The 19,285-nt window shown below is 41.0% G+C and overlaps 1 protein-coding gene across 1 annotated transcript in view; it reads left to right on the top strand.

Annotated features, from left to right (window-relative positions):
• LOC133403269 (neuronal cell adhesion molecule-like) overlaps positions 1-19,285 on the top strand; it is a 64,793-nt gene that overhangs the window by 31,995 nt on the left and 13,513 nt on the right. Inside the window, exons 2-24 of the mRNA XM_061678032.1 lie at positions 373-571; positions 1,917-2,022; positions 2,840-3,033; positions 4,574-4,697; positions 5,663-5,832; positions 6,111-6,167; positions 8,920-9,031; positions 9,787-9,971; positions 10,049-10,183; positions 10,943-11,086; positions 11,973-12,084; positions 12,163-12,329; positions 12,462-12,609; positions 13,349-13,473; positions 13,721-13,750; positions 14,561-14,662; positions 15,359-15,559; positions 15,639-15,709; positions 16,508-16,733; positions 16,915-17,030; positions 17,107-17,311; positions 18,437-18,559; positions 18,870-19,046. Coding sequence (XP_061534016.1) covers positions 373-571; positions 1,917-2,022; positions 2,840-3,033; positions 4,574-4,697; positions 5,663-5,832; positions 6,111-6,167; positions 8,920-9,031; positions 9,787-9,971; positions 10,049-10,183; positions 10,943-11,086; positions 11,973-12,084; positions 12,163-12,329; positions 12,462-12,609; positions 13,349-13,473; positions 13,721-13,750; positions 14,561-14,662; positions 15,359-15,559; positions 15,639-15,709; positions 16,508-16,733; positions 16,915-17,030; positions 17,107-17,311; positions 18,437-18,559; positions 18,870-19,046 — 3,229 coding nt within the window. The remainder of the gene's footprint in view (positions 1-372; positions 572-1,916; positions 2,023-2,839; positions 3,034-4,573; positions 4,698-5,662; positions 5,833-6,110; positions 6,168-8,919; positions 9,032-9,786; positions 9,972-10,048; positions 10,184-10,942; positions 11,087-11,972; positions 12,085-12,162; positions 12,330-12,461; positions 12,610-13,348; positions 13,474-13,720; positions 13,751-14,560; positions 14,663-15,358; positions 15,560-15,638; positions 15,710-16,507; positions 16,734-16,914; positions 17,031-17,106; positions 17,312-18,436; positions 18,560-18,869; positions 19,047-19,285) is intronic.

Here is a 19,285-nt window from a genome sequence, read left to right as displayed (position 1 = left end):
TCAAACGTCAATAGCGCGCATTATACATAGGTATGAGGGAAAAAACTTTCACATTTTATAAATGTATGCCGCCATCTAGAGGTTATGAAAACGCTGTACACTTTCATTCCAATATGCCATCTGTTGATGTGTGTGGGTGTGGGTGTGTGCGTTTGTGTGTGATCAATATGGCTCAGAGGAGTGATGGCTTGCGGACCAACGTAGCAAAGAAAGCTCATGTTGGCATCCTCCTACAGCACTCCATTATCTGCAATGCATGACCATTGATCTGTGTCCACTGTTGCAGAGATGAGTCTTTTTCGCTCTCATTCTCTCCCTCTAATGTTCAATTTTGTAAAATGTATTTATTTATTTGTCTTTCCATCCTTGTAGTGTGAGTCAGCACGCACGTGTCCCCTCGACCACGTGACTGAGCAGCGGGAGGCGGGGCTATTTGGTGGCAGACCTCGGTGTCGCACGCTGATGATGGAAAGGAGGATGGGCGAGCCACACTCTCTGCCGCTGCTGCTGCTGGTGGTAGGGGCGGTGTTACTGGGACCCCTCGTCAGCACACTGGACGTCCCGCTAGACCGTAAGACAACAAAACAAAACATGCAGCACAAGCCCTTGTCAAGTCTCAACTAACAGGACCAGCCACAAAAAAAATTATATCACACATAAAATATATACTCAAATATACAGTACGAAGACCGAAATATGATTTTAAAAAACAATAAAACAAAACAAAAAAATAACATATTCACTGTCAATCTAGAACATTTTAACATGTTTATATACAAACTGATAATTACTATGTACATAATATTTTGGCTCATAATAGTGGAAGAAATATCCTTTTTTGGGGGAAATGTTATGAAGCAATATGAAATATAACTCTGCTGTGATGTTTGTTTCTTTGACGCACGAAAAATGTTCTTGGGTCAATTGCAAAGTGCAACTTAACCACCAATATTTTTTGTAAATGTCCATAGTAACATATATTTTTCAATATTCTACTTTATACTCAAATTTTATTACATTTTTTTTTCAAGCGTTTTAGTAAACCTGCAGTTACTTGGTTTATAACAGAACCCAAACTTAGTTCGACAGTAGTCATCATCCTCATCATATTAATTCCACAGCCAATGTAACATTATGATTGCAATTATATGTAGTATGTACAGCATCCATTAACTTAGTTGATTTTTAAAGATGAGAATAATCATATTTATTATTATGAAGTTGTGTAGTGTCTTAGAGCTGCAATTTCATCAAATAATATATTACAGTATTTTTAGTTTACATATTAGTTGATTTAATAGATATGAATTAATGAATTAAACAAAGCAATTAGCACCACCTGATATGAAAAAATATATAATAGTGATGCTAGCAAAAATAGATATTCCTATGAGTCAGCCTTCCAGATCAGCAGTTTGATGACATTATTTTTTTTGTAGCTAGAGTATTCCATTGGTTGCGTAAGAGCCATCGTTTCCACACTAATGTATGGTTCTCTTTATTGTGACTTGTGCTGATTCTTTTGGGGGAAAGTTCTGGAAAAATGTAAGTCCAAAGCAAGTGTGACGTCCACAAAGAAGCTGTTTTGTTGTTGTTGTGCTTGGAGGATTCTTTTCATTTGATACCACGATTGTTGTGTGATTTGCAGTGGAAACATAGCGTGTTGCATGATTGTTTTGGGTTCTGTTGCAAAAGACATGCAGCCGTTGGCATGAGCTTACAAGCTTTGTGTCCCGGCACCGGTAAAATCAAATAAATTGTGTCCCGCATGCCACATTTTTTTTTTGTTGCTATTGTGCAGGTGGTTAACCGAGAGAGCTTTTATTGAGTGTGTCAGTGTGGTTAAACACTCCTCCTTGCAGTGAAGGTCAAGGTCGAACATCATCTCTTGTGTCTTGCTCTCTGGTCGCTTTTAGTGCCACAGCCCCCCACCATTACTCACCAATCCCCCAAGGATTACATCATCGACCCCCGGGAGAACATTGTCATCCATTGTGAGGCCAAAGGGAAGCCTCATCCAAGGTAAGGAGCAGTCCTTCTCTCGTCTGTGTGCGTGTGCGTGCGTGTGTTTACTTTTCTACTTTCAACAGTATTTAAATTCATACTTTCTAGTAGTACATACGATACCTCCTGCAAATTAGAAGGTGAACTGACCAGGTCAACTCGAAGAAAATAAATATCACAAAAATATCATCAAATAAAATAGTATATATTTGTTAGGCTCAACATTATTGGTACATATGAGATACAATACATGAACTGTAGCCCAAAAACATGTAATAATGATTTTAGTTTATTGACACTTTGAGAGGTATTAATTTAACACAATTTTTCATATGATTGTGGTTGTAATTTGCAAGTACACAGCTAAGGTCCACTATTTCTTTTTAGCAGCATTATACTGTAAATATGAATAATAACACAAGGAATTATAAAAACTAATTATTAATGAATAATTGTTCTAAAAATACTAAAACAGAATTATGCTGTACACAGAAAATATCCGATATTTATTTTTTAGTTATGTTATGTAATTAATAGAACAGTACTACTACTACTACTACTACTACTAATAATAATAATAATAATAATAACAGTTTCAAAAACAGTAAAATTAAAATATACTTTACACAGAAAAGTTAATAATAATAATAATCCAGAATTTCCAAAAAAACTCTTTTCACTATTTTAGTGTGCACATGCATGTTTATATCTATGAAATACCTTACAAAATGTAAAAAATCCATGTCCAATGCGATTAAACCAGTGAAAAAAAATTATAAGATAATTATACTATATAATCATCAGCTGTTCGCCTGCTGTTTATGTGGCTCCTAAGTTTTTCCTGGACAAGAAACGGAACCCACTTTGACCTGGAGCAGCACCCCAACGTGCACATGCGGGCCCACTCGGGGACGCTGGTGGTGGACATCAGCCGGGAGCGGGCGGAGCACTATGAGGGCGCGTACCAGTGCACGGCAAGGAACAAACATGGGACCGCCGTCTCCAATGACATCGTGGTGCGGCAGCCCAGTAAGTATCTCAGTGCTCTCTGTCCATGTTTTCTTTTTTTATTTCATCCTCTTACTGCATGTATCTTTTCTTTTCCATAAAAAACTAAGTTGAGTTTATCATCTTAAGGGTGTTCCTGCAAGGTAAAGTTTTGCATGGAGAAGGCGGCATGAAACGCTAGCTGGAATTTCCCTTTTTGGATTTCTCCAACGACAACCCCAATTCCAATGAAGTTTAAACATAAATAAAAACAGAATACAATGATTTGCAAATCATGTTCAACCTATATTTAATTGAATACACTACAAAGACAATATATTTAATGTTCAAACTGATAAACTTTGTTTTTAGCAAATAATCATTAACTTACCTTTTATACCCAATCATGGCATCCACCTGTTCCCAATTAGCCTGTTCACCTGTGGGATGTTCCAAAGGTTTATTGAATGTTGTTAAAAGAAAAGGTATTTTACTACGAAGCCACGCTGTTGTAACACGTACAGAATGTGGTTTGGCATTGTCTTGCTGAAATAAGCAGGGGCATCCATGAAGAAGACGTTGCTTGGATGGCAGCATATGTTACTCCAAAACCTGTATTACCTTTCAGCATTAATGGTGCCTTCACAGATGTGTAAGTTACACATGCCATTGGCACTAACACAGCCCCATACCATCACAGATGGTGGCTTTTGAACTTGGCGTCCATAACAGTCCAGATGGTTCTTTTCCTCTTTGGCCCGGAGGACACGACGTCCACAATTTCCAAAACCAATTTGAAATGTGGACTCTTCGGACCACAGAACACGTTTCCACTTTGCATCAGTCCATCTTAGATGAGCTCAGTTGTTGATAAATGGCTTTAGCTTTGCATAGTAGAGTTTCAAGTTGTACTTACGGATGTAGCGCCGAACTGTATTTACTGACATTGGTTTTCTGAAGTGTTCCTGAGTTGGTTTTTGATGCAGTGCCGCCTGAGGGATCGCAGGTCACGGGCATTCAATGTTGGTTTTCAGCCTTGCTGCTTACATTCAGTGATTTCTCCAGATTCGCCCAACGTTTTGATGATATTATGGACCGTAGATGATGAAATCCCTAAATTCATTGCAATTGTACATTGAGGAACATTGTCCTTAAACTGTTACACTATTTTCTCATGCACTTGTTCACAACGAGGTGAACCTCACCCCATCTTTGCTTGTGAATGACTGAGCAATTCAGGGAAGCGCCTTTTATACCCAATCATGTCACCCACCTGTTCCCAATTAGCTTGTTCACCTGTTACAAATCATTGTATTCTGTTTTTATTTATGTTTAACACAACGTCCCAACTTCATTGGAATTGGGGTTGTAATGTTCGACTAATACCCAACCATAAAAATTGGAGGCTGTTAATTTCTTTGTAAATCATTTTACAAATTCAGCAGGAGATCAAATAATGATTTCCCCCACTGTATAATTACTTCACCTCACCTCATCACCCCTTTTAGCCAAACACATTTCATGTATAGTATGAATCTTTTTTTCGACTTATCTAATGGCTTTGTGGCTTTAACCAATCCAGGGTCACCTTTGTGGTCCAAAGAGAAGATCAAGCCAATCGTCATTCAGGAGGGCGTGTCCTTGGTGTTGCCATGTCGACCCCCCGCTGGCTTTCCTCCGCCCATTGTCTTCTGGATGGACAACAGTAAACATTTACACACACCCACACAAACACACACACACACACACACAAATACACAAATAAACTACCGTAATTTCTCGTGTATAATATGCACCCCCAAAGTTGATGTGAAAATTCTGGAAAACCCCTCTACCTATGTGTAATGCATTTTTACATTTTTGCTTCTGCCCATATGATCAAAACATGAAGTATTATCTGTATTCTCTTAGTTTTTTTCAAAGAAGTATTCCGAAGTTAAGCACTTTATTTGAACACGTAATCCTTTTTTAATTTACTTGTTCTTATTTTGAAATTTACATCCTACTTGTATTTAGTAAATTAGAAAACACACAGTTGTGTTTAGTATTTGATTACCGAGGCAGAATTTGTAAGATGGGTACAATTCTTTAAAGAAAACATAAAGGACCAGGTGAAACACATTTAATTTTATTTTAATGGGATTCAAATTAAACGGTCAAGCATTTCAGAAAAGCGTTATTATTAAACAAAACATAACCACAAACAAATTAATGATGGTTCTTGTTCAGTCATCAGTCATATTTAAAAAAAAAACAATATTTCACAAATTCTTCCAGGGTATGTGAACTTATGAGCACAACTGTACATATATGCAGTCATATGTACCCTTGTCATATTGGAATGGAAGTGTAGGCTACACTTTTTTTTATAACCACTAAGTGGCAGTAGCATTTTGGAATGAAAAGTGTACAGCGTTTTGATAAACACTCGATGGCATTTATAAAATGTGAACGTTTTTTTTTTTTTTCCATTTGCCCCTATAACTATGTATAATGCGCACTATTGACACTTTTTTAGGGGGGGGGGGGGGAATGGGCAGTTATACACAAGAAATTACAGTAAACTAAATTTGTTTGCGAATGTCCAGTTCAGTCTCGTTCAGTTGCATCGCTGTCGAAAATAGATGGATGAAAGATCTTACCTCGATTCCATTTTGTCTCCACGTCAGACTTTCCAGAGGTTGCCCCAGAGCAATAGGGTGTCCCAGTCGTTGAACGGAGACCTTTACTTCTCCAACGTGCTACACGAGGACTCCAGGAGCGACTACATCTGCTACGCCCGCTTCCCACACACGCAGACCATCCAGCAGAAGCAGCCCATCGCCGTCAAAGTCCTCAACCGTAAGTGGGTAATCCTCTTTACGTGGGCACATACTGGAAGCGGGATGCTCGACTGTTAGACGGCGGCTTAGGAGGGAAGTAATGTTTCCTATCTCCGACTCCGTCCTCGGAGACGCCAGAAGCCGGTCCTTCGACTGAAAATTCATTGTCGGAAGTACAGTGCAACAACGCCCGCTATTATTCGCCATAGCATGATCATTTCTCATCTCTGCTCCACTGCCTTATTTTTTTCTTTTCACGTGCTCGCTTGTTTGAATACTTGTTTTGTTGTGTTTCAGTGGACGCGATCAATGAAACAATGGAAGCTTTTTACAATGACACTGATTTATTTAGTGGTGAGTTACGGCAAATTACGACTCCTTGCATTTCTCCCGGTGCTCTATTTTCCCGCCTTTAAATGCAGCAGAACCTCCAGAGTCGAACACAATCCATTCCGGGGCGCTGGTTGACTTCCAAGTTGTTCCAATTTCAAAATTTCCCATAGAAAATACCAGTGTTAACTGCACAGGCAATGTTTTAAAGTCACATTCTGCACTCTCATATACTGTAAGTGTAAACAAAAATTGCATTCAACTACATTGGTACCTTGTTGTACAAATGCCCCAATTCATGAGTGTTCTTAATTTTTTTTACTCTTTTGTCACAAGCCAAAATTTGAGTTACAAGCGAGGGTCAGATACGGCAGTGCTCCAGTGAAGAGGGGAAAAAAATGGAGCAATGAAGGTACTGTGATGCTCTCATAAGGGGCGCCACAGGCGGCAATGCAGTATCGGCTGTTTACTGACTGTCAAACAAATACAAAATGAGAACTGATGTCACTCACTGAGCCCTTAAGGCATAGGTGTCAAACTCAAGGCCCGGGGGCCAGGTGCGGCCCGCCACATCATTTTATGTGGCCCGAGAAAGCAAATCATGCTCGTCAACTTCCGTGATTTTTGCTAAAATCTGTACAAAATTTCAAATTGTCATAATAATAAACAATAATGTTGAGATATTGCATTTTTCTGTTACCAAACCCTTCTTCTACAGCACATGTGTCAAACTGGTGGCCCAGGGGGCCAAATCCGGCCCTCCACATCATTTTATGTGGCCCGTGAAAGCAAATCAAAATCGCTAATTGCTTTCTTGTGTAATACCATTGAGATATTTGCAAGCATTTTTTTTGTTAACAATCCCCCTTTGAAAAGAAATGTAATAGTTGAAAAAACATGTTTTTATAGGCTTCTGATTTCAGTATATGAGGTCATCTTTCATTTATATGGGTCCACAGTCGTAGCAGCCCTCCGAGGGAAGTCATAACTGCGATGTGGCCCGTGACAAAAATGAGTCTGACACCCCTGTTCTACAGTAACTTAAACAATACTTGAACAAACTATTATCCTTGTCTTCTGATTTCAAAACTAGTTATTCCTCAATTTGTTGTGTAATGGTAATGATATAATTTGGTGATAACACCAAAACATTTCACTGTTCTAACAGCCCTCTAAGGGAAATCATAACTACAATGTGGCCTGAGACAAAAATGAGTTTGACATTCCTGCCTTAAGGGCACACATCCAACACATGAAAACTTCAGTATATGTACATTAATTACACTTTTTCAAGGCAGTTTATTTTTTACATTATCTTCTAACAAACTAAACTCATAAATCAAGTTACCACTGTGCAATACAGTTAAACTACTCAAAGCTCCCCCTTACCTTAGCATCTCCTTGGTAATATTAAATTGTGTATGCAATTGACATACAGGGTGATCCAAAAAACTGACATCATTTGAAATATAAATACAGTATTTATATTCATATAAACAATATGTCCTAGGCAAACAAAATGAAATAGTCTAAAGATTTAATCATAGAAATTCCAGGTCTGCTTCTAGTGACTAAGCCGCTAGTGGGCTTGTGGACCACTTGTTGGATCCATCCAATACTCCACAGCTACCCTCCGTGCCTTATATTTATGATTTTAGAGCCATATTTTACATACCTGGTTACATGGGGATTTAAAAAATAATTTGATTCACATTTGGCAGACTTTGTAAAAACACTCTTCTCTGTGGTGGGTGTGTGAAATTTACAAGAAATTGTTTTGTCTTTTTTAAGGCATTTTAACGTCCTACTTTCTTTTTGCACGTCTCGTTAAAATTTGAAATCATTTGAGCAAGAATTGGCTGTTGTTAGACTCTGACATGATGTCAAAGTTTTTGGAACACATAATGTCACAGTAAATTGAAACTGGTTCTAAGGTTATCATCACACTCTTTGCCATGGCTTTTAACCTTTGTTGTGATGGCGTCACGAAAAAAATCCCAAAAGAAGCCAAAGAAAAAGCAAAACAAGATACATAAAGTGAATCCTTAATCCTCGCTGATCTGAATATTTGCTCGAATTCCAAATTGGGGCGTTCGACTTTGGAGCTTCCACTGTATGGGATCCAGACCTTCCCACTCACTAACCCGTCAAAGCTTAAATTCAAGCCTTCTACTCACTACTCTAGTCTTAGAAACCCAGAGCAGCCCGTAACACTCACCCCTTCCCTCCAAACGAGCCGATTTAATACGATTCCCACTTCTCCCCCCTCCAATCAAAGACCTTTGCTTATCTTTTTTATGATGTATTTCTTAAATGAGCCTTGTGATAACATCTTTACAATATTTGACATCAGAGAAAAGTCTAATTTCTCACCCAATTAACAATTCTGTCTCCGTCATCCTCCTCATTTCGTTATGCAAGACACTCATCCATCCATCCATCCATTTTCTTCCGCTTATCCTGTCTTTCTTATTTGCCCTTTGGCGTGTAAACTGTTGGATTAAATTGGTCGCATTAATGCCATAAGCATCTACAGAGGCTTTCCCGGTTTATTGTCAGAAACAGTTTATCTCATTTGCATTTATCCATTTCACTCGCCGTTATGACCCTCCAGAGGGCAAATCATAAGCCAGAAATAGGACTGAAAATGCAAATCATGGGCTATAAAGTCAGACTACAGGTGCACGTGTGTGCATTGCGCTGGTTTATTGTAGATGCCAGTGACATATGGCCCAGCCCCTGAGTGATAATAACTCCTGTGCGGATGTGACTGCAGAAGAGCCGGTGGATGAGAGGAAGCCCACGTTCCTTATCCCGTCTGGACCTTCCAGGTCCAAAATGGTGCTACGTGGTCAGGTGCTGGAGATGGAGTGCATTGCAGAAGGACTGTACGTATAATATTACACTGTATTTGTTTCCTCAATTTAAAATAGCTCCCTGGTGTTTTAGTAACATGTCTGTGGCATGATTTCGTCAAAATACCCCAAGGATCATGAATTATATAGTTTATACTTTACTCACACAATTCCTTTCCAAGCTGAAATCGGCATGTTGTTGTTGCTGCCACATATATTGCTGGGCCAGTAGCTTCTTTCATTTACTGACCAAATGTGTGGAGGGATAAAAATGATAGCCCCTGTAAAGACAATCAGCATTTTCACTTCAGCACTTCATACACTTTACCAGGAGTGCTGTCAAACACATTTTTAAAATGGCCTAAAATTTCAAAAGCAAAAAAGTAGATGTCTCCATTTTTTGGGAAATTGAGTGGAATTTGTTGTTTTTTTTAAATTTTATTTATGGTTCCAGGTTAAAGCTATTTTTGTTTTGTTTTTGGTAATTCCAAGTTATTGTACATATTGAGCAATTAAGGGGCTAATTTGGGGAAAATCTAACGTCTATTGAAAAGGTCTTTCGAAGAGGTCTTTTGATGTCATTTCATCGCAAAACCGGACAACTCCAAGAAAGTAGTTTATTTCAAAACGACAAGTCCAAATTTGGAAACTCATAAACTGCAGAAACTCAAACATTTGTAAATAAACAATTAAAACTTAAAAAATTTTCCGTAATATCTCCTCTTTAAACTTGCCACCCTTGATTAAAGGCCTTCATGTGTCTCATCTTCCTCTCGTTTGACTCCAAGGCCCACTCCTGACATATCCTGGGCCAAAGTGAGTGGCGAGCTCCCGACCATGCGCGCCTCTTTCCTGCATCACCAGAAAATACTGCGCATCGTCAACGTGTCGGAAGCGGACGCTGGCAACTACCGCTGCACTGCCAGGAACAGGCTGGGCTCAGTCCACCACACCATCCAGGTCACGGTCAAAGGTTCGTCCTCCCCCTCCGGGTCTACCTTTTGATCCATGCTGTGTGCACCTTGATTAAATCTCCCTTCTGTTTTACAGCTGCTCCATACTGGATCAGCGGTGCTCCCCGGAACCTCGTCCTCGCCCCGGGAGAGAACGGGGTGCTAATGTGCAGGGCCAGTGGCACGCCCAAGCCCAGCATCCAGTGGGCCATGAATGGTGTTCCCATAGAGTGTGAGTACAGACTCAACTGCTCATATGTGGAGGAACACTGTACATCACTCAACAAAAATGGCACAAAAAATAGAAATACTGAAATAATGATGAGATCTGGTTCTGTTTAATTTAGCTATTTTTCTGTTTTATGAAATGCAAGGGGTATATATATATATATATATATATATATATACTACACACACACACACACACACACATACACGTACACACACAGAACTACATTGTTTACGCTATTTAGCCTTAATGCTAATTTTAGTGATGTAGCCAAATCTAAGCCATTTCTCATTTTTCAATTTCCCAAAGCAACCATAGAAAAAATATCCACAACTTCTTTTTATATCTCTTCTGTTACTCAACGTCAAAGGTCAAAATAACCCATTGTAATTTGCTTAGTAGCAAGACTTTACAAGTTTAATCAACTACAGCATTAGATAATGGTGCATAATGGAGTTAATTATGCGATCTAATCAGTGTTTTGGGGATTTCTTTTCCATTTCTGACTATTTTTGCATGAATGTCCTAAGTCAGTCATAAACAAACGTAAATCAGAAGGGTAAATAAAGTTTTGTTTCTGGTCAACTGAGAGTTTCCAAAAATCTTTGGCTTTCATCAATAAATCTGTTCAATACCATGAAAATCCATGACATGGGCACGTTGGTCATCCTGACAAAGTAGACTTGTGGTCGGAAAAAATAGTGCACGCGATGAAAATTCCCTGTCAGTCAAGTTCTATGATATTCCGTCATTGATGAACAGATATCCCAAAGGACCCCAGCCGGAAAGTGGAGGACGACACTATCATATTAACCGACGTGCAGACAGGATCCAGCGCTGTGTACCAGTGTAACGTCTCCAACCAACACGGCTACCTCCTGGCCAACGCCTTCGTTAATGTCCTGTGTAAGTCCAGATTCAAATTCAGAAAACTTTATTTATTCATGTGGGGCAATTAATTAAGGGACCAACGTATGGCATAGTTGTTGACACTTTTTTCAGATTGTTTACAACATAAATAACATAAGTAAGGGTAGAATTAGAAATAAGTGTGACTGGAGGTCAGAGTTCTGAAGGAGAACAGCCCCGGGGACAAAAGTGGATATCCTCTTCTGGGTCCTACAAGCTGGACACCAAAGACTGTGACTGCATGGCAGCCTCTCTAATGCATAGAAAAGAGCAAGGGAGGGGTCCTACAAGATCCGGGCATTGATGCCTCAAACTTGCTGCTCATAAATAGTAGTCGGCGAGCAAGTGGAAAGTCCAATGGTCCTGGAGCACACCTTGACTATGCTGGGGAGGTGTTTAGTTCCAGTCGAGAGGTCTCACAGCACTCAAAAAACTGCTGCAGAGTAGGTCCATGTTGCTGAGTGGGCCCAGACAGGAGGTGACAGTTGGGTTTTGAGGTCCTGCACTCATCGGTGGAGAGAGGATGAAAAGAGCTGTGGTGAGAGGACACAGCCCTGTGGGAACCCTGCAGGGTGGTGAGGAGGTCTGACAGGTTGTTGTTGATCCGAACCCTCTGTGTAAAGTCAAGTTACTATGGAAATCTGGGATCCAGACACTGAGCTTGAAGTTTTAGTGGAGCCGCACTGCCAGGATGTGGCGCTGTCACACAATCACAAATATTTGTCTGTCTTCCTTATTGCTGCTTCACAAAACAAAACAAAACAAACAAACAAACAAAAAAGAAGATGAGATCTGTTTGCTTCCAATAACAAAATGAGGCTGACGCAAATCCATTCGCAACGACTGGCGGCATTGCATTAACTTCCACACCTCGTTTTCCCAGCCGAGCCGCCCAGAGTGCTGACGCCGGCCAACAAAGTCTACCAGGTCATCAAGAATCACAGAGCCCTGCTCGAGTGTACTTACTTCGGCTCACCCATCCCCAAAATTACCTGGTGAGTTAATGTACCTTGAACCGGGATGGCTGATGTTCCATGGAAAAGCTTCAATGGCATTCCCTACCTCTGTCTCAGGTTCAAGGAGAGTCGTTCTGGTACGCTAGACGCCGAGACGCACAAGGAGCACGACAACGGCACTTTAGAGATTCGTGTGGCTCAGCCTAGGAATAGCGGAAAGTACACTTGTGTGGCCCGGAATTCTCTCGGTATCTATGAGAATCATGTGCACCTGGAAGTCAAAGGTAATTATTGCTAAGAACCTCGCTACATACCACACACTGAGTAACGCTAGAGGCTCCGTACAACTTGGAGGCTCACTATAATAGAGTCTCTGTTGATTGTAATGGTTGCACATTAACCTCCGCTCTTCTCAGAACCGACCCGCATCCTGAGGCAGCCCGAGTACCGAGTGGTGCAGCGTGGCAGGTCCGTGGTGTTTGAGTGCAAAGTCAAGCACGACCCCTCGCTCACACCAACCATGACGTGGCTCAAAGACAACGGGGAGCTGCCCGACGACGAGAGGTGAGACCCAGCCGGGGTCCTGCTCTTTGCCTCTGTGAAACACAGCTATCATGTTTGTGTATAAAGTTGTATATTACTTTTTTTTTTTTTTTGTTTGCGGAAAAATGGTGGCACGCCAACAATTCGAGTTGAGGTTGTCACTGTCCCACCAAGCTGAGAAGGGACACTATCAGCACATTTTTCCAAAAACAGCACTAGAAGGATTACTGTTCATTTTGTAATTGAGAAGGTCTACATCAGGGGTGTCAAAGTCATTTTTGTCACAGGCCACATTGTAGTTATGGCTTCCCTCGGAGGGCCGTTATGACTGTGAACCCATATAAAATATTGTCTCATATAATGACATATACACAACAAATTGATGGACAACTAGTTTTAAAATCAGAAGCCAATAAAAGTGTTTAAACTATTATTCCATTTATTTCAAAAAGGTGATTGGTACATAAAATGCTTGCAGTATCTCAACATTATACAAGTAAAGACACCAATTTTGGTATTTTCACAAGAAACATGAAGTCGACACACATGGTTTGCTTTTCGCGGGCCACATGAAATGATGTTGCGGGCCGGATCTGGCCCCCAGGCCACCAGTTTGACACCTGTGCTTTAATATGAAAAATTTATAATTTTATAATTTTTTAAAAATCCTTACCTATAATTTACCTGTTGTCTATTTGACTCACGTTACCATGTATGGTTCCAAGAGTTAATCTGTACACATCTTTCTTTCTTTAATCAGATTCGTAGTGGACGCCGACAGCCTCACCATTGGCGACGTGACCGAGAGCGACGCCGGCGTGTACACGTGCATCATGAACACAACGCTGGACCACGACTCGGCCAGCGCCGAGCTCACCGTTGTCGGTAGGAGCCCTGTACATACTACATCATGACACGATATCGGCTCACTCAAAAGATTATTTTTCGAGGTCAACCTGCGGGCTGTTTACTTGCCAGGCTTTTAGTGGATTTACTCTACATACGGTTAGGGTTAAACTCTACGGTCTTAACATGATTATTTTATTATTGCTGGTTAATATTTGTTTTAATATGTTTGACATATCACTCCACATGATATTCCGTTCCCCACGCCTGTCCACCGACCCGGCAGAGGCCACGCCGGCGCCGGCTGTTGTCAACGGTAACACCTGAAGCACACGTCACCTTCCAGATGCTTCCAGTATTCCCTTTTTTTTTTTTTTTTTTTTTTTATTTACTTTTTTAAAAAAAAATGTTGTAAAGGGAAGCATGTTGTGTCCTGATGATGCCATTAGATGTGTATTTCACTTTTATTTTCATTGTTCTATATGAAGGCAGCTAGTGGTTAGCATGTCTGCCTTACAGTCAGGAGATCTGGGTTTGAATCTCCATGTGGAGTTTGCATGTTCTACCTGTGCTTGGTTCTCCGGTTTCTTTCCACATTCCCTAATAACTGCATGTTAGGTTTATTGAAAACTCTAAATTGCCCGAAGGTATGAATTTGAGGGATACATGCTTGTTTGTCTCCATGTGCTCTGTATTTGGCTGGCATCCAGGATGTACCACGCCTCTTGCCCCGAAGTCACCTGAGGGAGACTCCAGCTTTCCCGCCTCCCTTATGAAGGACAAGCGTTATAGAAAATGGATGGATGGTTGTTCTATCTGAGACATTGAGTCAAAAGAAAGGCCATTGCCATTCGCGTTTGAGCACAGGATGATTTGCGATGCAGTCGCAGTACTTGACACGCTTTCAAATGTCAAACGCAATCATCAGTCATTTCGTCTGAGCAAAACACATCAATTTAGGTACCTCATCCCCAGTGATCACTCAAGCTCGACATCTGTCTGTTCATATGCACGAGATGGTGCTTGCACGAGTACGTCTTCATTTGTGTCTTCTCGTGGCATGAACCCGACGGCGTCCATCTTGGCGTTGACTGACTGACGCGTCGTGTGCCGTGTCTCCCCACAGAGCGACCCGAACCCCCGACCGACTTGGAACTGACGGACCACAAAAAGAGGAGTGTTCAACTCACCTGGATTCCCGGCGACGAGCACAACAGTCCTATTCAGAGTATGTGTGAATCTCGCGCTGTATGTTCTGAACACCTATTTACCATGCCAGTGTTGTATGGAGCAGACTATGATATATTTAGCCAAATACTGAACTCTGCTTTCAATCCACGAGGTTACACGTTTGTGGCTAGCTGTCAGTTAACAAAAGTTAAATACAGCATTTACCTTGAGTCCATCGGCCGTCCACTTCTTAGAATAATTCTCGTAATCCAGCAGCATTCTTAATTAATACAGTGGACGCCCATTTATTATGGGGAGACGTTCCAGATATAGAGAAACTATGTGAAAAAACATGTTTTACACTCCCACGTGAAAAATTTACTGAATCAAACACACTTAACCTTGTTGAAATACACTTTTTGAAGTATTCCACAACTGCTACTTTGACACATGGAGCAGCAACACACACAAACTTCATGGCATGTCTTCTCTTTCCTCTGTGAGAATGACTATTACTGGCACTTGCTAGGTGACCTTCTCTGCCTCTACTCCTTGCTCTTAATTTCGCTGCATGTCTTCCTGTAGACCTCAGTGCTTCCCGGCATATTGTAGCACAACGTGGTACTACACTGAAGTGCATAACTCTAAATTCAGACTTGCATGTGTACTGTAAAAAAAAAAAAAACTCATTTAAAAATGTGTAATAGAGTAAATTCAGATATATTTCATTCTGTTGTGTATCTTTTTTACACAGAATTTGTGATCCAGTATGAAGACTCTCTCCACCACCACAGAGGTCACTGGCACAACCTTACCGAAGTCCCCGGAACTAAGACCACAGCCCACCTGAAGCTGTCGCCCTACGTTCACTACACCTTTCGAGTCCTCGCCATCAATTCCATGGGTGTCAGCCGACCCAGTTTCCCCTCCAAGATGTATAAGACTGAACCTTCAGGTACTAGAATCCTGGGGTGAAATGTTATCGCCTGCTGGGAACTTCAGTGTAACTTTCAATTTTTTCCCACCACTAAAAGCTCCAGATGAGAATCCAACAGATGTACATGGATTTGGAACAGCACATGACAATCTTGTCATCTCATGGAAGGTACATTTTTATGAAGTACAGGGGTACCTTGACTTACGATGTTCCAAATTTCGAATTATTTTTAGTTATGAGCCGTTGCTTGTTCGAGTTTTTTGTTTTTTTGCTTTGTGTTGGAATAAAAATTCTAATTACGAGTGAGGTTTTTTCCATACCTTCATGTCTGTGTGCAGTTTTGCAATTTGTTTGTTTGTTTATTTATTTTTAACCATGATCATTTCTTTGAAAAGACAGCAAGTGTGCTTGCTTCAAGCTGTTTGCCACTCCCAGTTGAACTGAACATAAAACAAGGAGATTTACGCGTCGTGTATTTAACCAAACCACATAAATTTGTTTTATGAATGTCCGTTAGCAAAATGCGAACACACAATGGGAAACACCATAGATGGGCTAACGTAACTGGCATCTACTGTATATTGTGGTAGATATTAACCTTTAAACAACTGATACACAAAAGGTACACTTGTGGTGTCAAAGTCTTTTTAATGTTTCATCATCAAATCTATATGAATGTATATATGTATGTTTGTATTATATTACTCCCCCCCCCCCTCCCCCTCTTTAGGGCCAAGGCGTGCATACCAGAAGGAGCAGCACAATGTCCATTTAATTAAAGCAAAAAATGTGGACAAAACTGTTTCACATTTTACATCCTATTTAATTATGTTATAGATATATGTTTGATTTGAGTGATTTGAGTTAAACGCATGGTCATGGAAAGAATTACGTCAAGGTACCACTGTAGTTTATCATCACAGTATTAGACCTTTTGGTGATGTTCTCAAACCTCTTTTCTGTTAGCCGCTGTCAGGCCTCCAGGCCAACGGGCCAGGACTCCATTACAGAGTAATGTGGAGGCAGAAGATGATGGACAGCGAGTGGATCGTGGCGACCGTCGCCAACAACTCCAAGTTTGTTGTGTCCAGAACGCCCACGTTTGTTCCGTACGAGCTCAAAGTTCAGGCTGTGAATGACTACGGAGCAGCACCCGAGCCTGCCGTTGCTTACGGCCACTCTGGAGAGGATTGTTAGTCAAACTGTCAAGCTTTTCTTTTTTTTGTGTTTTTTTTTTTTTTTTGCTTGTCCTTTTGACCAATGCAAAGAGCAGCAGCTAAAAGTCAAAAACTTTTGTTTGGATAAATAAACTGAACCCCCATCCCTATCCCCGCAAAAAGTACTGAAGGCATGCTTCTGTTTCCTCGTGACAGTGCCAGTCGCCGCTCCAGAGTCTGTGCAGGCATACGTGTTGAACAGCACCCTGGCGGAGATCCACTGGGAGCCCGTGCCTCAAAAACTAATACGTGGATACCTCAAAGGCTACAAGGTACGGCGTAATGAGCCTGGGAATAAACCGAACGGCAGCAGCACAAATCAGACGACTGAGGATCGCATTTTCGCAGGTGTATTACTGGAGAGAGCGCAGCCTGCACAAACATAACCCCCATCACACAGAGAAGCAGATCCTGACATTCAGCGGCAACCACAGCAAGGGAAAGCTTCCTGGCCTGCATCCCTTCAGCCTCTACTCATTTAACGTCAGAGTGTTTAACGGCAAAGGAGAGGGCCCCCCGAGTCGCAACCAGCAGTTTGAGACCCCCGAAGGAGGTAAATAGAAGGAATTGTCTCAACGACTATTACTAGTAGATTTCTATTTGGCAGAGTCCATACCATATGGGGGATGTACTCCACAGCCTCAATTTTGCTGCAGCGGCCCATTTTTTTGTTGCCCCCGCAGTCTCCTCTCAAATAAAATCCCAAATTGCCAAAAATCAATGCGCATACTGATGTTAGCTTACCCTACTGTTCTGCCTTAGAGCTGGACACTGCAGTATTATACCCCACAGTCTCCATTTTGCTGCAGCAGCCCGTTTTCTTCCTGTCGTCAGTCTCCTCTCGGATAAAATCCAAATTTAACAAAACACACATGCTTACGCTGATGTTCTGTCTCTTAGTCTACTTCAGAGTTGAACTTAATAGTCTCCATTCTGCTGCAGAGCATTTTCTCTTTGCCCTCAGTCTCAGTCTCTCGAATAAAACTGAAATTGACAAAAAGCAACACACATAACTGACAAATCTTGTCGCTCTGCCTTAGAGCTGGACACTGCAGTGTCATACTCCGTTTTCTAGCTACCCTCAGTCTCCTTTAGAGTAAAATTCAGAAATGAACAGAAATCAACACAAATGTGAGTTTACCTTTTTGTTCTGGCTTAAATCTGGGTGCTGCTATATAATATACGCCACAGTATCTACTTTGCTGCAGTAACTTCTTTTCTTGCTGCCCTCAGTCTCAAAATTGAAAAAAAAAAATAAACACACAGGTTGACTTTTGGTCTCTAAATTTGTCTTATCCCTTGATACTGTAGTGTTATACAGCCCTTAGTCTCCCTTTAAATTCTATGTTGTCCTCTATTATTGTTGATTTTCGCATGCTAAATATGACTGCACTGTTGTATGTTCAAGGGGTACTTTATTGTTTTAAAATATTTTAGAACATTACTATCATCGTCACATTGAATACTATTGACATTCAAATATAATGTTGCTAATGCATTCTGAATGCTAGTTATATTTTGTCATGTATCTATCCTGTTAGATCACTACTGTATCAGTGATGTTTGCCATCATCACTGAAGGTTTCTTGTCAATAAATATGACATTAACTGCCCCTTGGACGTCTTCCAGAGCACTTTAGCTGACGGTTGCGTACACCTCTGTCATGAATTTCCATAGTTCCTGGAGCTCCTTCCTCCCTGACAGTCACCAACCCCAATTTGGACTCTTTAAGCCTTGAGTGGAACCCTCCTCGTGACCAGAACGGACTCCTGACAGGATACACCCTCAAATACCACCCAGGTGAGCTTGTTTTTTTGTCTTTTTCTTAGCAACAAATGTTTCGCTTCATGTACACTAGTTTGCAGTCGCATGTCTTGTACGGTCATCGAGAGAGAGGATGAATAAATATGTAGTCACCTTTTAATTAGGTTCAGTTACACCAATTAACAAATCACCTTTTGTCATTCCCGCCTCTTGTACCTGAACCCTCTTTGCTCCACACTTGTCATCATTGACACTTGAATCCCATCAACATCGTTTCTCCTCCTCCATCCTTCTCCTTCTCGCACCTTTATTCAATTTACCACCCAATCATCCTGCCATCTCGTAGTCAATAACTCCAATGAGCTGGGCCCAGAGGAGGAGCTGGCCCTGGCTGCCAATGAGACCTCGGTCACTTTGCTCAACCTCAAGTACAGCACGCGCTACAAGTTTTATTTGAATGCCAAAACGCGTAAGGGGCCCGGCCCGGCCGTTACGCAGGAAGCGGTCACCATCGTGGACGAAGGTAAGCCAGAAAAACGTCCGCAATGATCATGTTTTTAATTGATAAAAGCCCATACATACAATGTAAATTGGCCTCGTACACTAGTTTTATGGTTAAGTAAAGTTTTCTACTGTCAATTAAGAAGGGGAACGTATTTGGTAATTTAAAGTTGAAATTTGATGCCACACACCTCACTAGAAGGCAGTAGAACCATATGACTTCTATATATATATATATATATATCAATATCAATTAATTAT

The sequence above is a fragment of the Phycodurus eques genome, chromosome 5, assembly GCF_024500275.1.
Source record: "Phycodurus eques isolate BA_2022a chromosome 5, UOR_Pequ_1.1, whole genome shotgun sequence".
NCBI lineage: Eukaryota > Metazoa > Chordata > Actinopteri > Syngnathiformes > Syngnathidae > Phycodurus > Phycodurus eques.
This window is presented reverse-complemented; position numbering and strand designations above follow the sequence as displayed.